General features: G+C 39.1%; 3 protein-coding genes across 3 annotated transcripts; all 3 read right to left on the minus strand.

Annotated features, from left to right (window-relative positions):
* Positions 1-193: 193 nt before the first annotated feature.
* Positions 194-4420, minus strand: LOC137890594 (krev interaction trapped protein 1-like). Its single transcript, XM_068734735.1, has 4 exons — positions 4214-4420; positions 3232-3401; positions 2794-2950; positions 194-2605 (listed from the first exon to the last, which is right to left on the minus strand). Exons 2-4 carry the CDS (start codon positions 3331-3333, stop codon positions 2505-2507), a joined length of 360 nt encoding a protein of 119 aa, XP_068590836.1. The 5' UTR covers positions 3334-3401; positions 4214-4420; the 3' UTR covers positions 194-2504.
* A 784-nt stretch (positions 4421-5204) lies between these two features.
* LOC137890592 (protein rapunzel-like) lies at positions 5205-15580 on the minus strand. The gene is made up of 4 exons (XM_068734733.1): positions 15411-15580; positions 14429-14598; positions 13991-14147; positions 5205-6465 (listed from the first exon to the last, which is right to left on the minus strand). The coding sequence occupies exons 2-4, from the start codon at positions 14528-14530 to the stop codon at positions 5741-5743; spliced, it is 984 nt and encodes a 327-aa protein (XP_068590834.1). The 5' UTR covers positions 14531-14598; positions 15411-15580; the 3' UTR covers positions 5205-5740.
* Positions 15581-16401: 821 nt separating this feature from the next.
* LOC137890593 (protein rapunzel-like) lies at positions 16402-19230 on the minus strand. Its single transcript, XM_068734734.1, has 2 exons — positions 19127-19230; positions 16402-17662 (listed from the first exon to the last, which is right to left on the minus strand). The coding sequence occupies exon 2, from the start codon at positions 17616-17618 to the stop codon at positions 16938-16940; it is 681 nt and encodes a 226-aa protein (XP_068590835.1). The 5' UTR covers positions 17619-17662; positions 19127-19230; the 3' UTR covers positions 16402-16937.
* Between the last annotated feature and the right edge of the window lie 508 nt (positions 19231-19738).

Here is a 19738-nt window from a genome sequence, read left to right on the forward strand (position 1 = left end):
AGCTGTGTGTGTGGTGTGTGTGTGTGTGTGTGTGTGTGTGTGTGTGTGTGTGTGTGTGTGTGTGTGTGTGTGTGTGTGTGTGTCCGTCCATAGTTTCGGATACAAAATACTAATCCATTTTCAATTCAGGTTTCTTCCTTTTACATAAGAGTTTATTGAAATTCTATTTAATCAAATTATTTAGTTTGAATTAGATTGTTTTTGTGTTCTTTAGTATTTATGTCCTGCTAATAAAAGTAACAATAAACTCTTAATTTATACTTTGTATAAAACATAATCTGCATGTATTGGAGTGCTTTACAAAATGTTTAAAGCCTTTTCTACTTGTTCTGTAGGAGCACTAAAGCCGGGTTTTAAAGATGTCTCTCCTTGGTGTCATCTGGTGACACCAAGGACGGAGGACGGGTACCTTCTGGTTTCAGGTATGAACTGGAGCGGACGAGAGCAGCACATCCACACATCAGCAGGTTTGACGCAGCGGCAGTGGACGGTTTGGTTCAGTTTTGGGATTAGGAAGGTTTAAGCCTGCCATTGAAATGGCCTGGAGGGGTGAGCTGAGGTCGTTCTCAGCTCGGACCGGAATCGGATTGTTGCCACCGTTTGTTTGTGTTTATATTGACTGACATACTTTTAATGAAGGGAAAGTGTTTTTCTTTTTTAGTAATTGGCAGGCGCATGTTAGGCTGTGAGAGAATTAGAGTTGGTAACTTTGTTGTTTTATTCTCAACAGATATTAAACAAATATTGATGTACCTAAAGTTTTAACCACAATGTGCTGCCTGTCCTTAATAAATGTAAATATGTGTGTGTGTGTGTGTGTGTGTGTGTGTGTGTGTGTGTGTGTGTGTGTGTGTGTGTCCGTCCATAGTTTCGGATACAAAATACTAATCCATTTTCAATTCAGGTTTCTTCCTTTTACATAAGAGTTTATTGAAATTCTATTCAATCAAATTATTTACTTTGAATTAGATTGTTTTTGTGTTCTTTAGTATTTATGTCCTGCTAATAAAAATAACAATAAACTCTTAATTTATACTTTGTATAAAACATAATCTGCATGTATTGGAGTGCTTTACAAAATGTTTAAAGCCTTTTCTACTTGTTCTGTAGGAGCACTAAAGCCGGGTTTTAAAGATGTCTCTCCTTGGTGTCATCTGGTGGTAGTATAAAGAATTAAATTGTGGCACACAGCAATACGAGACTCCGCCTCCTCATCATCTTCCTGCACACCAAGGACCCTTAACTCAAAATATCATATTATATCAACTTGGCTAGATGCTTTAACAGCAAACAATAATCAAATGAATTAATGTCAAATTAATAAACGCCAATATCTATACAGTTACTGACAACAGGATAGTGGATAGTGTATCATTAGCTTTAAGCACACTGAGAAACACATTTCCCTTTTTACATTAGCTTTACTGTATATTTGATAGAAATGGATGTTTGCATTGCTCTCGTAAAAGTCAAAGAAGGCGTGATTAGTTCCCAGTTTTAACGTGAATTCACCTGGCCTGATTATTTAATAACAACTGCAGGAATTTCTATTCAGTTTTCTCTATAATCATTGACAGCTAACTAAATATTATTCAACAGGTCATGGACACATCTGTTTTGTAATATTTGACTTCCCCGTAAAAATGTGAGACAACACAGGAAAACATCGGCAGACTTTTCACCCCCCCCCCCACACACACACACACACCAGATGCACTTTCCCCAACCCCAAGAGCTCAGGACCTCACACTGCCTCAGTCTGTCCTCTGAGGGATGAAATACTCTGTGGGATGCTCGTCCAAAAACATGAATATCAAGCACATTTGTCATAAAGGTGTCACTCAGACAGTAGAGGACATTTGAGGTACATCAAAATAATACAAATGCAGAAACCTTTCAAATTCACAAACTTCTTTTAGTACTAGCGGAATTTTAACCTGGGAGAGAAGAGAAACTGGAGCACACTGCTCAGCCTGCACCATCCAATTAGCAAGACATATATCTGGACAACAGCTGTGTCTTCTTCAAAGTCTAACTGAAGTGCAAGTTGATCACTGTGATCTTGTTTCACACCTCTCTCACTTTATTGTTCTTTGTTCGAAAAGCAACAGACTGAGGATGCCCCTGCTGGATGTGAAACTGTCCCGTTGATGTTCCAAAGATGAAAAAGCCAGTTGTGAGTGGTTTGGTGAACAACAGGATCAAGACAAACACCTTTCATTCCTCCACAGTCACAAGGCATTAACATTAACTAAACTAAAGGTGACTGTGCTTTTGCCATCAGAGCCCCACGGCTTTGGAACGAGCTGCCTGAGGAGATAAGGCTCGCACAATCCGTAATCTCTTTTAAATCACTTCTTAAAACACATTTTTACAAACTGGCTTTTATGTGACGTCGTCGCTTTTCTGTTTTATTTCTGTTTTATTTCTGTTATTTTTGTTTTATTTGTTGATTTTTGATCAATTATTTTACTATTTTTTTAATTTATTTTTTATTTCTTAGTTTATTTGTATCGTATCGACTGTCTCACTGACACAACAAAAAGCGAGGCCTCCTTTCCTTCATTTCCGAGGGGGAATTTCTTCATATGCACCACACGCTTTCCTGAAACCCCAAATGGTGTTTACAGCCGTGACTCCCAATGTTACAAGACAACTCAAACACGTGCAGCCTGTGACAACACGGGGTCACGAGTAGGCTTTTCCTTCACTTTAAAGAGTCACATGCCACTGGTTTAAATGACGTCTTATAAATATGCATGAGTGCGAATGTCACATACGTCCCACACTCACCGATGAAGCCTTGGTTGTTGGATATTGGTCTCACTGTTTCGTCAACATAATCCAATATGGATTTGGATTTGTCTCCTGCTGCTTGGATCTTTGTGGCCAGGAGGACTTTCTTTCTTTTCTTCTCCTTCCCCTCCAAAGGCACTTCAACCAGCAGGATCTGTATAAGACCCAGAGGTAACATGGAAACTGAGTTATAAATGGGTTTAGAAAAAATATATTGTTGATATATTGTTGGTTGATATGTCATTATTTAATATGTTGGTAGTTCAAGAAAGTCTGCTTGTTGACAGCTATACAGTAACTACACAAAGCAGTTTTAAACTAACAAAAACTACATTAAGCTTCTGTAATTCTCTTCCCTTTGTTTTATTCTAGATTAAATATGAATAACGTTTGCCTTAGATGTTGAGGCCACAGGCGATCTGCTGTCAGACTTACCTCATAGGCTTTGGCTCTGTACTCCTTTGAGCTCAGGCTGACTTGACTCTTTGGGCGGATGACGGCAACGAACACATCCTCGAGGGTGTCCTCGTTGCCCATACTGCTGACTCTTTCTCAGTCCCGACAAAACCTTCTGCACGTGGGCCAAATGCTGTGGAGAGGCATCCCTGAAGCAGAGGATCACAGGGGGATACATGTTTTCACAAGTGTTGAGATAAGTCACTCACGTCATGCTTATAAGACGTCGTTTACATCAAAGTATAAACCCACAATAACTTTACTTAATAACTAAATACCAGAAATGTGATGACGCTTTGGGAATGTCGTTTGATGCTTTATTCAATATTTAGGCTGATTGTAATTCGATTCATTTATTCATCCTTCTTTAATAGAATTCATCAGCAACTATCTTGATAATCAATTTGATGTTTAAGACATATTTCAAGCAAACATTCTCTCATTTCAACTTCTCAAATGTAGGGATTTGCTGCTTTTCTCTGTCTTGACATTTTAACAACTAAATATCTGTTAATTGAGACAATAATCGTTGGATTGATTAAAAACACAAACAACTGTGATACTTAACATTGTACACCTGGCACCTGTGTTGCCTCATGACTGTGGTTAAGACATCATAATATAGAGGTTTATAGAAACGTTTATCATGCATTATGAAAGTGTTGTAGTAATGCATTTCACAAGTATATGACATTCAGCTCACAACCCAACTTGTTGAGTTCAGAGGAAGGTTACGCCCCGGAAACCAAACTCTGTTGACTATAAACAGTTATTATCAAGTAACGTTATATCATATGCTATGTTTCAGACTACATCGGTCTGCTGTGTCAAACCAGTATCGACACATGTTCTAGTCCACAATAAACACGATCAACTTTTTGGACTGAATCAGCAGCTGTAGCCGGGATGCTACGTTCATCATCACCACCGCTTTTCCGCTCGTTGAGCAAATGAAATTTACCGAAAGCGACGCGACTTTTTTTTCCCCTCAATCAGACCAAACACAGCTCTTCCGGGCTCTCGAGTAGTTTTAGCTTGTTAAATGTAACAGTCCTGCAGACAGCTCCGGATAAACTCCCGGAGTGGATATTTGTGTTGCAGTAGTCGCGGGCCTGTAAAATGGGGCAGGGCTGCAGACACAAACAGAGGAGTCGTGTTACGTTTCATGACAGCGATTACAGTCGGACAACAGAGGACTCTGGCGGCGAGGGGGACTCAGTGCGGCAGCTTTGTTGTTAAATGTTGTCATTGCAGGTTTTCAGTATCTATTAACTGAATCTACTTGCTAAATGCCCTAAAAATCAATAGCTATTTAATTATTTATTTTTATAAAGATAAAGTATATAATTGCAAAAGACATTCAATTAACGCTGCTGATATTTGTGAGAGTTTTCTCTTTTTCCTCTTTATTGACACCACTGAGTTAAATATTAAGATGCAGCTAGCAGCTGGTTAGCTTACTTCAGGACAAAGACTGAATAAAGGGGAAACATGCTAGCTTTGCAGTTACAATATCTGCCTGTTAGCATATTTAAAAAAATACTACTTAACAAGTTAAAGAAAGGGTTAAAACAACAATTCGCTTTCTTTCTTTTTTTTTACAGGGGTTATGTTGGACAACATTCTTGACTCTAAGGAGAGACTCCAGTACTCCCTGTCAAGGAATAGTCCGAAACATAACCCTACATTTTTCTTTTAATTTTGGTTTGTAAAGATTTAACAAATGAGATACGAGGTTTTAATTAGTGAGGCTTAGATGTGTTGGCAGGTAGATTTTGCTACCATTGGACAGAGCCAGCCACGCTGTTCCCCTGTTTCAGAAACACTATGCTATGCTAAACTAATCTGCATTGTCCTACCCCCTATTGAATTTTCTTAAATATTGTTAGACACATACCACATCTTTCTACCACGTGTAATATTCAACATTGAAGGTAAGGAATGGAATCAAATAGTTTTGATGAATTTATTATCTGTATCATCTTGTTTCATGTAGCTCGGTTTAACATTCGGTATATTCAACAGAAGTATTAAGAGGTGTTATTTATGGAAGAGGGCGGTTTGTTTGTGTTGTATGGATACAAAGTATTCATCCATGTTGAATTCAGAGCTATAGCCTATACACAGCCTCATAACTTTTACTGCTACTGATGTTTTTTTAAATATAGATTGTTGGTTTTAGTGTGGATGAAATGGACTTCACAAATATACAACTTTATCGACTAATAAGTGCATTTTAATTGAAGAGATTGTACAAAACTTCAGCATATATTGGCAAGTAACACAAATCAACTGAAACATACAGTGGTCTCTTTGAAACAAAAAAAAACGATACACAATGTCGATACAATAACTAATATGTTGCAATCACAATAATAATGAAAGCATGGCTTTGGTTTTATTACGATATATATATTATAATATATTTTGTCTTTTTTTCATTGGTCCACAGCTAAGAGTAGACATTGTTCTCTCTGATGGCCCGTGTTCAGGACGACTTGTCTTTGCACTGGCGGAGCACCTCCTGCATCTTCTCCTGGATGTCCGCCACCTTCTTGTCCCACTCCTTCTGCACCTTGGCCTCGTCATCCTCCGTAACAGCTGTGTAGGCCATGAGGGCGATGAGGCCCATGTGGAACAGGTGGGTGATGTGTGAACAGCGGCGCTCCATGATCTCCCGGTCGCCATCGCAGTTGTCCAGGTACACCTTCAGCAGGGGTCTTCCAAACAGCAGCTTGGTACCCATCACACCACGGTAGTAGACATCCAGGCTCAGGTTGCTCTTGTCCCTCTCGTAAATCTTCTCAAAGGCCTCCATGTAGCACTGGGCGTTGTCTGGATCTTTCTTCACCTGTGCCACCATGTTGTTGAAGGCAGTGTACTGGTGCTTAATGTACTCCTCGTGATTGCCATAGGTCTCGTTCACCTCGTCGATGCGGATCTGCCTCAGGCATTGGTGGTTCTTTACAGAGATGGTCTCCAGTTTGGAGTGGAGCGGCTGGAACTCCTTATCTAGAGCGTGGCCCTCTTCTGCATCGAGGCCCTTGCGAGCCACCCTAACCAGGGAGGAGACTATGCCAAAGATGGGGTTGATGGAGGAGGCGAAAGAAGACACCTTTTCCACACAGAACAGCACCTTGACTGCAGTTTTGTTTGGTGCATCAGCCATTATGGTGCTTTTCTTCTGCCTTCGACACAAAGTAAGTTTATAGGCTGGAGAGATGAAAACACAAAACAATATGTTTAAAGTAGATCATACATATATCTAGTATGTCTTTTAGACTGAATCTGTACATGGTGACATCATCTTCTGACCACAATCTAAAAGCTTTACCTAAATCATTGGTCACAGAGGGTCTTTGCAATACCCTAAAAATTACGCTCATGGCTAACTCTCAGGTTGCTAATGCTACAGCCCACATGTCACCAGCTGCTGCACAAAAGCCATATTGTAGAAGGTGTCCTCTTACGGTCTAATGTTACTGGCAACTGGTCACATGTGGGCTCATGTTGTCTGCAGGGATACACAGAGCTTCATCATGAGGAGGAAACTTGGGCTTAAAGTAAACAATAGTTTTATTATTGATTCATCTGTTATGAATTAGAGTTGCTTATTATGCCCAAACAACAGCATGAAAGTTATTTAGTTTAATAGCATAAAATGAGAACCAGAAAATATACATACCGGTTACATTTTTGGCATTCAGTTAAAAATTAAGCAAGTATTGTGTTTTGGGAAATCATTTTTTGACATATTGTTAATAAAAAAAACACTTAATTTCAGCATTATAGAAATATACAACTAGTTTATGAGACAACAGACCCAAATCTATCTGTGATGCATCTTTCTCATAGTTTTGACATTAATCATCCTTCACAATGTTGTCCTGCAGGAAAAATAACTCAGGGACCACAGTGGGTGTGTCTTCATAGTAACACAAAGACAGGAAATAAACAAATGGTTACGTGTGGTGACCTTTGTTGTTTCATCTTTATCAATTCAGATAACTTCCAGTGGCTATTTGGCACCTTGCACTTTAATAACTGGGGATGTACTTTGTTTGTTTTAGAGCCTGTTTCTCTCATTTCCTGATTTACAGTCCCACACATGCACAAGAATCAACCATCTTTTACTTTCATTTAATCCGTCAGTCCTAGCTGACTCAGCTATCACACAGAGTTTAAAACATCCTTCAGGTCATAGATTAGAAAGCAACGATATGAAAGATTGTAATGACTTTAACAAATATCCATTTTATCTTTAAAGCCACTGGGGGGCGAACGGTAGAACTTGTTCGGACGCGTGTTCATGCCACAAACATTTCACTGTCCAGTGCGCTGTCTTTCTTTCGATCCGTATGATCCGTTTATTCAGCTTGTACATTGACATCATAGCAGAACACCACAGGATACTGCATGACAGTATAATATAACACCTGGAGAACCCACGCTGACATGCTTGCTGACACGTCACATTGATACGGTCAAAAACTGTTAGCTTCCCGTCCACACACCTGATTCTCCTCACCAGGCACTTACCTATATGCACTTTTAACTCAATGCGCCACCCTGTGTTCAGTGTCAGAACTGCTATGTGTAAACCCACCACATGTTTCCCTCAAAGACAAAATAAAACAACAAAACCACATTATGGCTCCAACAAAGATGTTTACTCACCAGAGATAAAACAGTCGGAATCGCTCAGTCTACTGAAGCCGTCTGACTTTCCTTTCCACTATTTTCCTACCTAGTCAATAAGGACATCCCTTCCTGCCAAATAAGGAAGTGAACACAAGGAAGTGACTCATGCATGCCCTGTGCTGATTGGATGAGGGGAGTTCCTCTAGATGCACTAGCTGCAACCTCCAACCACAAGCAGTGAATGACAGGGTAAGCTTTTCATTGTGTTGTTTTACTCACCAGTCCCCACACCTTCCAAATTAGAATAGGTGACCAGATACCAGCTATTATTAGACAATGTCACACTTTATAACCAGGAAGCAATCACTTTTTTAGTTCCACTAATAATGCTGTGAATACTTTATTTAAATTACATTTCAAAATTGAATTTATAAACATAGCAAAGTTAATAATATTGCATTATTTCATGTCCACACATACATTTTATAAAGTCTTTTAGCAGTTACGTTCACAGGGCACAAGGGTGTAAAGTGTCAGTTCACCCAAATTACAGAAGATATATTTTCTCATTAATGTCAGTTGTTATCAAGACAAGCAGCTGGATTGCGTTATATTTGCCAAGGATTAGAAATACAAGCTAAATGGAGATACATTGAATTTCATTTGCAGTGCTCACCCCATTAAAGATAACATTTTAAATTGTTAAACATCAACATTTCTTTCCAGACAGTGTCACAGAAAAGGAGCAGTTTCCACAGTGTTTGTTTTTAAAATGCACCAGCACTTGTTGGCGTGTAATTGAAGCAGTCCGAACATATAAATGGAGTGGAGTGCACTTATGTAATGCTTTTCTACCTTAACTGTTCGCCTCTCATTCACCCCTTCACGTAGTCTTTGTAACTATAATAGCAATAATTGTAATCACCACAAATAAACAACAAGGATATAAGGTGCAACTAAAGGACACAATAAACTGTAAGCGCACATTAAATATCCCTTCAGTACAGCTCGCAAAAGGTATGCAGAGAATGAGGCTGAGAGGGTTACAATGAAATTCATCAGAAGTTTCAAGAGCTGTTTTTTCTGGAGGAGGGTGTGTGTGTGTGTGTGTGTGTGTGTGTGTGTGTGTGTGTGTGTGTCCGTCCATAGTTTCGGATAAAAGGTATGCAGAGAATGAGGCTGAGAGGGTTACAATGAAATTCATCAGAAGTTTCAAGAGCTGTTTTTTCTGGAGGAGGGTGTGTGTGTGTGTGTGTGTGTGTGTGTGTGTGTGTGTGTGTGTGTGTCTCCGTCCGTCCATAGTTTCGGATAAAAGGTATGCAGAGAATGAGGCTGAGAGGGTTACAATGAAATTCATCAGAAGTTTCAAGAGCTGTTTTTTCTGGAGGAGGGTGTGTGTGTGTGTGTGTGTGTGTGTGTGTGTGTGTGTGTGTGTGTGTCCATCCATAGTTTCGGATACAAAATACTAATCCATTTTCATTTCAGGTTTCTTCCTTTTACATAAGAGTTTATTGAAATTCTATTCAATCAAATTATTTAGTTTGAATTAGATTGTTTTTGTGTTCTTTAGTATTTATGTCCTGCTAATAAAAATAACAATAAACTCTTAATTTATACTTTGTATAAAACATAATCTGCATGTATTGGAGTGCTTTACAAAATGGTTAAAGCCTTTTCTACTTGTTCTGTAGGAGCACTAAAGCCGGGTTTTAAAGATGTCTCTCCTTGGTGTCATCTGGTGGTAGTATAAAGAATTAAATTGTGGCACACAGCAATACGTGACTCCGCCTCCTCATCATCTTCCTGCACACCAAGGACCCTTAACTCAAAATATCATATTATATCAACCTGGCTAGATGCTTTAACAGCAAACAATAATCAAATGAATTAATGTCAAATTAATAAACGCCAATATCTATACAGGTAGACTTTGTAACTATAATAGCAATAATTGTAATCACCACAAATAAACAACAAGGATATAAGGTGCAACTAAAGGTCACAATAAACTGTAAACGCACATTAAATATCCCTTCAGTACAGCTCGCAAAAGGTATGCAGAGAATGAGGCTGAGAGGGTTACAATGAAATTCATCAGAAGTTTCAAGAGCTGTTTTTTCTGGAGGAGGGTGTGTGTGTGTGTGTGTGTGTGTGTGTGTGTGTGTGTGTGTGTGTGTGTGTGTGTGTGTGTCCGTCCGTCCGTCCATAGTTTCGGATAAAAGGTATGCAGAGAATGAGGCTGAGAGGGTTACAATGAAATTCATCAGAAGTTTCAAGAGCTGTTTTTTCTGGAGGAGGTGTGTGTGTGTGTGTGTGTGTGTGTGTGTGTGTGTGTGTGTGTGTGTGTGTGTGTGTCCGTCCGTCCATAGTTTCGGATAAAAGGTATGCAGAGAATGAGGCTGAGAGGGTTACAATGAAATTCATCAGAAGTTTCAAGAGCTGTTTTTTCTGGAGGAGGGTGTGTGTGTGTGTGTGTGTGTGTGTGTGTCTCCGTCCGTCCATAGTTTCGGATAAAAGGTATGCAGAGAATGAGGCTGAGAGGGTTACAATGAAATTCATCAGAAGTTTCAAGGGCTGTTTTTTCTGGAGGAGGGTGTGTGTGTGTGTGTGTGTGTGTGTGTGTGTGTGTGTGTGTGTGTGTGTGTGTGTGTGTCCATCCATAGTTTCGGATACAAAATACTAATCCATTTTCATTTCAGGTTTCTTCCTTTTACATAAGAGTTTATTGAAATTCTATTCAATCAAATTATTTAGTTTGAATTAGATTGTTTTTGTGTTCTTTAGTATTTATGTCCTGCTAATAAAAATAACAATAAACTCTTAATTTATACTTTGTATAAAACATAATCTGCATGTATTGGAGTGCTTTACAAAATGGTTAAAGCCTTTTCTACTTGTTCTGTAGGAGCACTAAAGCCGGGTTTTAAAGATGTCTCTCCTTGGTGTCATCTGGTGGTAGTATAAAGAATTAAATTGTGGCACACAGCAATACGTGACTCCGCCTCCTCATCATCTTCCTGCACACCAAGGACCCTTAACTCAAAATATCATATTATATCAACTTGGCTAGATGCTTTAACAGCAAACAATAATCAAATTAATTAATGTCAAATTAATAAACGCCAATATCTATACAGGTAGACTTTGTAACTATAATAGCAATACTTGTAATCACCACAAATAAACAACAAGGATATAAGGTGCAACTAAAGGGCACAATAAACTGTAAGCGCACATTAAATATCCCTTCAGTACAGCTCGCAAAAGGTATGCAGAGAATGAGGCTGAGAGGGTTACAATGAAATTCATCAGAAGTTTCAAGAGCTGTTTTTTCTGGAGGAGGGTGTGTGTGTGTGTGTGTGTGTGTGTGTGTGTGTGTGTGTGTGTCCGTCCATAGTTTCGGATACAAAATACTAATCCATTTTCAATTCAGGTTTCTTCCTTTTACATAAGAGTTTATTGAAATTCTATTTAATCAAATTATTTAGTTTGAATTAGATTGTTTTTGTGTTCTTTAGTATTTATGTCCTGCTAATAAAAGTAACAATAAACTCTTAATTTATACTTTGTATAAAACATAATCTGCATGTATTGGAGTGCTTTACAAAATGTTTAAAGCCTTTTCTACTTGTTCTGTAGGAGCACTAAAGCCGGGTTTTAAAGATGTCTCTCCTTGGTGTCATCTGGTGACACCAAGGACGGAGGACGGGTACCTTCTGGTTTCAGGTATGAACTGGAGCGGACGAGAGCAGCACATCCACACATCAGCAGGTTTGACGCAGCGGCAGTGGACGGTTTGGTTCAGTTTTGGGATTAGGAAGGTTTAAGCCTGCCATTGAAATGGCCTGGAGGGGTGAGCTGAGGTCGTTCTCAGCTCGGACCGGAATCGGATTGTTGCCACCGTTTGTTTGTGTTTATATTGACTGACATACTTTTAATGAAGGGAAAGTGTTTTTCTTTTTTAGTAATTGGCAGGCGCATGTTAGGCTGTGAGAGAATTAGAGTTGGTAACTTTGTTGTTTTATTCTCAACAGATATTAAACAAATATTGATGTACCTAAAGTTTTAACCACAATGTGCTGCCTGTCCTTAATAAATGTAAATATGTGTGTGTGTGTGTGTGTGTGTGTGTGTGTGTGTGTGTGTGTGTGTGTGTGTGTGTCCGTCCATAGTTTCGGATACAAAATACTAATCCATTTTCAATTCAGGTTTCTTCCTTTTACATAAGAGTTTATTGAAATTCTATTCAATCAAATTATTTACTTTGAATTAGATTGTTTTTGTGTTCTTTAGTATTTATGTCCTGCTAATAAAAATAACAATAAACTCTTAATTTATACTTTGTATAAAACATAATCTGCATGTATTGGAGTGCTTTACAAAATGTTTAAAGCCTTTTCTACTTGTTCTGTAGGAGCACTAAAGCCGGGTTTTAAAGATGTCTCTCCTTGGTGTCATCTGGTGGTAGTATAAAGAATTAAATTGTGGCACACAGCAATACGAGACTCCGCCTCCTCATCATCTTCCTGCACACCAAGGACCCTTAACTCAAAATATCATATTATATCAACTTGGCTAGATGCTTTAACAGCAAACAATAATCAAATGAATTAATGTCAAATTAATAAACGCCAATATCTATACAGTTACTGACAACAGGATAGTGGATAGTGTATCATTAGCTTTAAGCACACTGAGAAACACATTTCCCTTTTTACATTAGCTTTACTGTATATTTGATAGAAATGGATGTTTGCATTGCTCTCGTAAAAGTCAAAGAAGGCGTGATTAGTTCCCAGTTTTAACGTGAATTCACCTGGCCTGATTATTTAATAACAACTGCAGGAATTTCTATTCAGTTTTCTCTATAATCATTGACAGCTAACTAAATATTATTCAACAGGTCATGGACACATCTGTTTTGTAATATTTGACTTCCCCGTAAAAATGTGAGACAACACAGGAAAACATCGGCAGACTTTTCACCCCCCCCCCCACACACACACACACACCAGATGCACTTTCCCCAACCCCAAGAGCTCAGGACCTCACACTGCCTCAGTCTGTCCTCTGAGGGATGAAATACTCTGTGGGATGCTCGTCCAAAAACATGAATATCAAGCACATTTGTCATAAAGGTGTCACTCAGACAGTAGAGGACATTTGAGGTACATCAAAATAATACAAATGCAGAAACCTTTCAAATTCACAAACTTCTTTTAGTACTAGCGGAATTTTAACCTGGGAGAGAAGAGAAACTGGAGCACACTGCTCAGCCTGCACCATCCAATTAGCAAGACATATATCTGGACAACAGCTGTGTCTTCTTCAAAGTCTAACTGAAGTGCAAGTTGATCACTGTGATCTTGTTTCACACCTCTCTCACTTTATTGTTCTTTGTTCGAAAAGCAACAGACTGAGGATGCCCCTGCTGGATGTGAAACTGTCCCGTTGATGTTCCAAAGATGAAAAAGCCAGTTGTGAGTGGTTTGGTGAACAACAGGATCAAGACAAACACCTTTCATTCCTCCACAGTCACAAGGCATTAACATTAACTAAACTAAAGGTGACTGTGCTTTTGCCATCAGAGCCCCACGGCTTTGGAACGAGCTGCCTGAGGAGATAAGGCTCGCACAATCCGTAATCTCTTTTAAATCACTTCTTAAAACACATTTTTACAAACTGGCTTTTATGTGACGTCGTCGCTTTTCTGTTTTATTTCTGTTTTATTTCTGTTATTTTTGTTTTATTTGTTGATTTTTGATCAATTATTTTACTATTTTTTTAATTTATTTTTTATTTCTTAGTTTATTTGTATCGTATCGACTGTCTCACTGACACAACAAAAAGCGAGGCCTCCTTTCCTTCATTTCCGAGGGGGAATTTCTTCATATGCACCACACGCTTTCCTGAAACCCCAAATGGTGTTTACAGCCGTGACTCCCAATGTTACAAGACAACTCAAACACGTGCAGCCTGTGACAACACGGGGTCACGAGTAGGCTTTTCCTTCACTTTAAAGAGTCACATGCCACTGGTTTAAATGACGTCTTATAAATATGCATGAGTGCGAATGTCACATACGTCCCACACTCACCGATGAAGCCTTGGTTGTTGGATATTGGTCTCACTGTTTCGTCAACATAATCCAATATGGATTTGGATTTGTCTCCTGCTGCTTGGATCTTTGTGGCCAGGAGGACTTTCTTTCTTTTCTTCTCCTTCCCCTCCAAAGGCACTTCAACCAGCAGGATCTGTATAAGACCCAGAGGTAACATGGAAACTGAGTTATAAATGGGTTTAGAAAAAATATATTGTTGATATATTGTTGGTTGATATGTCATTATTTAATATGTTGGTAGTTCAAGAAAGTCTGCTTGTTGACAGCTATACAGTAACTACACAAAGCAGTTTTAAACTAACAAAAACTACATTAAGCTTCTGTAATTCTCTTCCCTTTGTTTTATTCTAGATTAAATATGAATAACGTTTGCCTTAGATGTTGAGGCCACAGGCGATCTGCTGTCAGACTTACCTCATAGGCTTTGGCTCTGTACTCCTTTGAGCTCAGGCTGACTTGACTCTTTGGGCGGATGACGGCAACGAACACATCCTCGAGGGTGTCCTCGTTGCCCATACTGCTGACTCTTTCTCAGTCCCGACAAAACCTTCTGCACGTGGGCCAAATGCTGTGGAGAGGCATCCCTGAAGCAGAGGATCACAGGGGGATACATGTTTTCACAAGTGTTGAGATAAGTCACTCACGTCATGCTTATAAGACGTCGTTTACATCAAAGTATAAACCCACAATAACTTTACTTAATAACTAAATACCAGAAATGTGATGACGCTTTGGGAATGTCGTTTGATGCTTTATTCAATATTTAGGCTGATTGTAATTCGATTCATTTATTCATCCTTCTTTAATAGAATTCATCAGCAACTATCTTGATAATCAATTTGATGTTTAAGACATATTTCAAGCAAACATTCTCTCATTTCAACTTCTCAAATGTAGGGATTTGCTGCTTTTCTCTGTCTTGACATTTTAACAACTAAATATCTGTTAATTGAGACAATAATCGTTGGATTGATTAAAAACACAAACAACTGTGATACTTAACATTGTACACCTGGCACCTGTGTTGCCTCATGACTGTGGTTAAGACATCATAATATAGAGGTTTATAGAAACGTTTATCATGCATTATGAAAGTGTTGTAGTAATGCATTTCACAAGTATATGACATTCAGCTCACAACCCAACTTGTTGAGTTCAGAGGAAGGTTACGCCCCGGAAACCAAACTCTGTTGACTATAAACAGTTATTATCAAGTAACGTTATATCATATGCTATGTTTCAGACTACATCGGTCTGCTGTGTCAAACCAGTATCGACACATGTTCTAGTCCACAATAAACACGATCAACTTTTTGGACTGAATCAGCAGCTGTAGCCGGGATGCTACGTTCATCATCACCACCGCTTTTCCGCTCGTTGAGCAAATGAAATTTACCGAAAGCGACGCGACTTTTTTTTCCCCTCAATCAGACCAAACACAGCTCTTCCGGGCTCTCGAGTAGTTTTAGCTTGTTAAATGTAACAGTCCTGCAGACAGCTCCGGATAAACTCCCGGAGTGGATATTTGTGTTGCAGTAGTCGCGGGCCTGTAAAATGGGGCAGGGCTGCAGACACAAACAGAGGAGTCGTGTTACGTTTCATGACAGCGATTACAGTCGGACAACAGAGGACTCTGGCGGCGAGGGGGACTCAGTGCGGCAGCTTTGTTGTTAAATGTTGTCATTGCAGGTTTTCAGTATCTATTAACTGAATCTACTTGCTAAATGCCCTAAAAATCAATAGCTATTTAATTATTTATTTTTATAAAGATAAAGTATATAATTGCAAAAGACATTCAATTAACGCTGCTGATATTTGTGAGAGTTTTCTCTTTTTCCTCTTTATTGACACCACTGAGTTAAATATTAAGATGCAGCTAGCAGCTGGTTAGCTTACTTCAGGACAAAGACTGAATAAAGGGGAAACATGCTAGCTTTGCAGTTACAATATCTGCCTGTTAGCATATTTAAAAAAATACTACTTAACAAGTTAAAGAAAGGGTTAAAACAACAATTCGCTTTCTTTCTTTTTTTTTACAGGGGTTATGTTGGACAACATTCTTGACTCTAAGGAGAGACTCCAGTACTCCCTGTCAAGGAATAGTCCGAAACATAACCCTACATTTTTCTTTTAATTTTGGTTTGTAAAGATTTAACAAATGAGATACGAGGTTTTAATTAGTGAGGCTTAGATGTGTTGGCAGGTAGATTTTGCTACCATTGGACAGAGCCAGCCACGCTGTTCCCCTGTTTCAGAAACACTATGCTATGCTAAACTAATCTGCATTGTCCTACCCCCTATTGAATTTTCTTAAATATTGTTAGACACATACCACATCTTTCTACCACGTGTAATATTCAACATTGAAGGTAAGGAATGGAATCAAATAGTTTTGATGAATTTATTATCTGTATCATCTTGTTTCATGTAGCTCGGTTTAACATTCGGTATATTCAACAGAAGTATTAAGAGGTGTTATTTATGGAAGAGGGCGGTTTGTTTGTGTTGTATGGATACAAAGTATTCATCCATGTTGAATTCAGAGCTATAGCCTATACACAGCCTCATAACTTTTACTGCTACTGATGTTTTTTTAAATATAGATTGTTGGTTTTAGTGTGGATGAAATGGACTTCACAAATATACAACTTTATCGACTAATAAGTGCATTTTAATTGAAGAGATTGTACAAAACTTCAGCATATATTGGCAAGTAACACAAATCAACTGAAACATACAGTGGTCTCTTTGAAACAAAAAAAAACGATACACAATGTCGATACAATAACTAATATGTTGCAATCACAATAATAATGAAAGCATGGCTTTGGTTTTATTACGATATATATATTATAATATATTTTGTCTTTTTTTCATTGGTCCACAGCTAAGAGTAGACATTGTTCTCTCTGATGGCCCGTGTTCAGGACGACTTGTCTTTGCACTGGCGGAGCACCTCCTGCATCTTCTCCTGGATGTCCGCCACCTTCTTGTCCCACTCCTTCTGCACCTTGGCCTCGTCATCCTCCGTAACAGCTGTGTAGGCCATGAGGGCGATGAGGCCCATGTGGAACAGGTGGGTGATGTGTGAACAGCGGCGCTCCATGATCTCCCGGTCGCCATCGCAGTTGTCCAGGTACACCTTCAGCAGGGGTCTTCCAAACAGCAGCTTGGTACCCATCACACCACGGTAGTAGACATCCAGGCTCAGGTTGCTCTTGTCCCTCTCGTAAATCTTCTCAAAGGCCTCCATGTAGCACTGGGCGTTGTCTGGATCTTTCTTCACCTGTGCCACCATGTTGTTGAAGGCAGTGTACTGGTGCTTAATGTACTCCTCGTGATTGCCATAGGTCTCGTTCACCTCGTCGATGCGGATCTGCCTCAGGCATTGGTGGTTCTTTACAGAGATGGTCTCCAGTTTGGAGTGGAGCGGCTGGAACTCCTTATCTAGAGCGTGGCCCTCTTCTGCATCGAGGCCCTTGCGAGCCACCCTAACCAGGGAGGAGACTATGCCAAAGATGGGGTTGATGGAGGAGGCGAAAGAAGACACCTTTTCCACACAGAACAGCACCTTGACTGCAGTTTTGTTTGGTGCATCAGCCATTATGGTGCTTTTCTTCTGCCTTCGACACAAAGTAAGTTTATAGGCTGGAGAGATGAAAACACAAAACAATATGTTTAAAGTAGATCATACATATATCTAGTATGTCTTTTAGACTGAATCTGTACATGGTGACATCATCTTCTGACCACAATCTAAAAGCTTTACCTAAATCATTGGTCACAGAGGGTCTTTGCAATACCCTAAAAATTACGCTCATGGCTAACTCTCAGGTTGCTAATGCTACAGCCCACATGTCACCAGCTGCTGCACAAAAGCCATATTGTAGAAGGTGTCCTCTTACGGTCTAATGTTACTGGCAACTGGTCACATGTGGGCTCATGTTGTCTGCAGGGATACACAGAGCTTCATCATGAGGAGGAAACTTGGGCTTAAAGTAAACAATAGTTTTATTATTGATTCATCTGTTATGAATTAGAGTTGCTTATTATGCCCAAACAACAGCATGAAAGTTATTTAGTTTAATAGCATAAAATGAGAACCAGAAAATATACATACCGGTTACATTTTTGGCATTCAGTTAAAAATTAAGCAAGTATTGTGTTTTGGGAAATCATTTTTTGACATATTGTTAATAAAAAAAACACTTAATTTCAGCATTATAGAAATATACAACTAGTTTATGAGACAACAGACCCAAATCTATCTGTGATGCATCTTTCTCATAGTTTTGACATTAATCATCCTTCACAATGTTGTCCTGCAGGAAAAATAACTCAGGGACCACAGTGGGTGTGTCTTCATAGTAACACAAAGACAGGAAATAAACAAATGGTTACGTGTGGTGACCTTTGTTGTTTCATCTTTATCAATTCAGATAACTTCCAGTGGCTATTTGGCACCTTGCACTTTAATAACTGGGGATGTACTTTGTTTGTTTTAGAGCCTGTTTCTCTCATTTCCTGATTTACAGTCCCACACATGCACAAGAATCAACCATCTTTTACTTTCATTTAATCCGTCAGTCCTAGCTGACTCAGCTATCACACAGAGTTTAAAACATCCTTCAGGTCATAGATTAGAAAGCAACGATATGAAAGATTGTAATGACTTTAACAAATATCCATTTTATCTTTAAAGCCACTGGGGGGCGAACGGTAGAACTTGTTCGGACGCGTGTTCATGCCACAAACATTTCACTGTCCAGTGCGCTGTCTTTCTTTCGATCCGTATGATCCGTTTATTCAGCTTGTACATTGACATCATAGCAGAACACCACAGGATACTGCATGACAGTATAATATAACACCTGGAGAACCCACGCTGACATGCTTGCTGACACGTCACATTGATACGGTCAAAAACTGTTAGCTTCCCGTCCACACACCTGATTCTCCTCACCAGGCACTTACCTATATGCACTTTTAACTCAATGCGCCACCCTGTGTTCAGTGTCAGAACTGCTATGTGTAAACCCACCACATGTTTCCCTCAAAGACAAAATAAAACAACAAAACCACATTATGGCTCCAACAAAGATGTTTACTCACCAGAGATAAAACAGTCGGAATCGCTCAGTCTACTGAAGCCGTCTGACTTTCCTTTCCACTATTTTCCTACCTAGTCAATAAGGACATCCCTTCCTGCCAAATAAGGAAGTGAACACAAGGAAGTGACTCATGCATGCCCTGTGCTGATTGGATGAGGGGAGTTCCTCTAGATGCACTAGCTGCAACCTCCAACCACAAGCAGTGAATGACAGGGTAAGCTTTTCATTGTGTTGTTTTACTCACCAGTCCCCACACCTTCCAAATTAGAATAGGTGACCAGATACCAGCTATTATTAGACAATGTCACACTTTATAACCAGGAAGCAATCACTTTTTTAGTTCCACTAATAATGCTGTGAATACTTTATTTAAATTACATTTCAAAATTGAATTTATAAACATAGCAAAGTTAATAATATTGCATTATTTCATGTCCACACATACATTTTATAAAGTCTTTTAGCAGTTACGTTCACAGGGCACAAGGGTGTAAAGTGTCAGTTCACCCAAATTACAGAAGATATATTTTCTCATTAATGTCAGTTGTTATCAAGACAAGCAGCTGGATTGCGTTATATTTGCCAAGGATTAGAAATACAAGCTAAATGGAGA

The sequence above is a fragment of the Cebidichthys violaceus genome, unplaced genomic scaffold (genome assembly GCF_023349555.1).
Source record: "Cebidichthys violaceus isolate CVI_PGR_0920_01 unplaced genomic scaffold, fCebVio1.0.p SCAF_667, whole genome shotgun sequence".
NCBI classification, from domain to species: Eukaryota; Metazoa; Chordata; class Actinopteri; order Perciformes; family Stichaeidae; genus Cebidichthys; species Cebidichthys violaceus.

Coding starts and splice junctions, on each gene's coding strand:
- LOC137890592 (XM_068734733.1), bottom strand. CDS start 14,530: ATGGGCAACGAGGACACCCTCGAGGATGTGTTCGTTGCCGTCATCCGC. Junction 14,148..14,428: donor ACAGAGCCAAAGCCTATGAG/GTAAGTCTGACA, acceptor GGTCTTATACAG/ATCCTGCTGGTTGAAGTGCC. Junction 6,466..13,990: donor CAACAACCAAGGCTTCATCG/GTGAGTGTGGGA, acceptor TCATCTCTCCAG/CCTATAAACTTACTTTGTGT.
- LOC137890593 (XM_068734734.1), bottom strand. CDS start 17,618: ATGGCTGATGCACCAAACAAAACTGCAGTCAAGGTGCTGTTCTGTGTG.
- LOC137890594 (XM_068734735.1), bottom strand. CDS start 3,333: ATGGGCAACGAGGACACCCTCGAGGATGTGTTCGTTGCCGTCATCCGC. Junction 2,951..3,231: donor ACAGAGCCAAAGCCTATGAG/GTAAGTCTGACA, acceptor GGTCTTATACAG/ATCCTGCTGGTTGAAGTGCC. Junction 2,606..2,793: donor CAACAACCAAGGCTTCATCG/GTGAGTGTGGGA, acceptor TTGGGGTTTCAG/GAAAGCGTGTGGTGCATATG.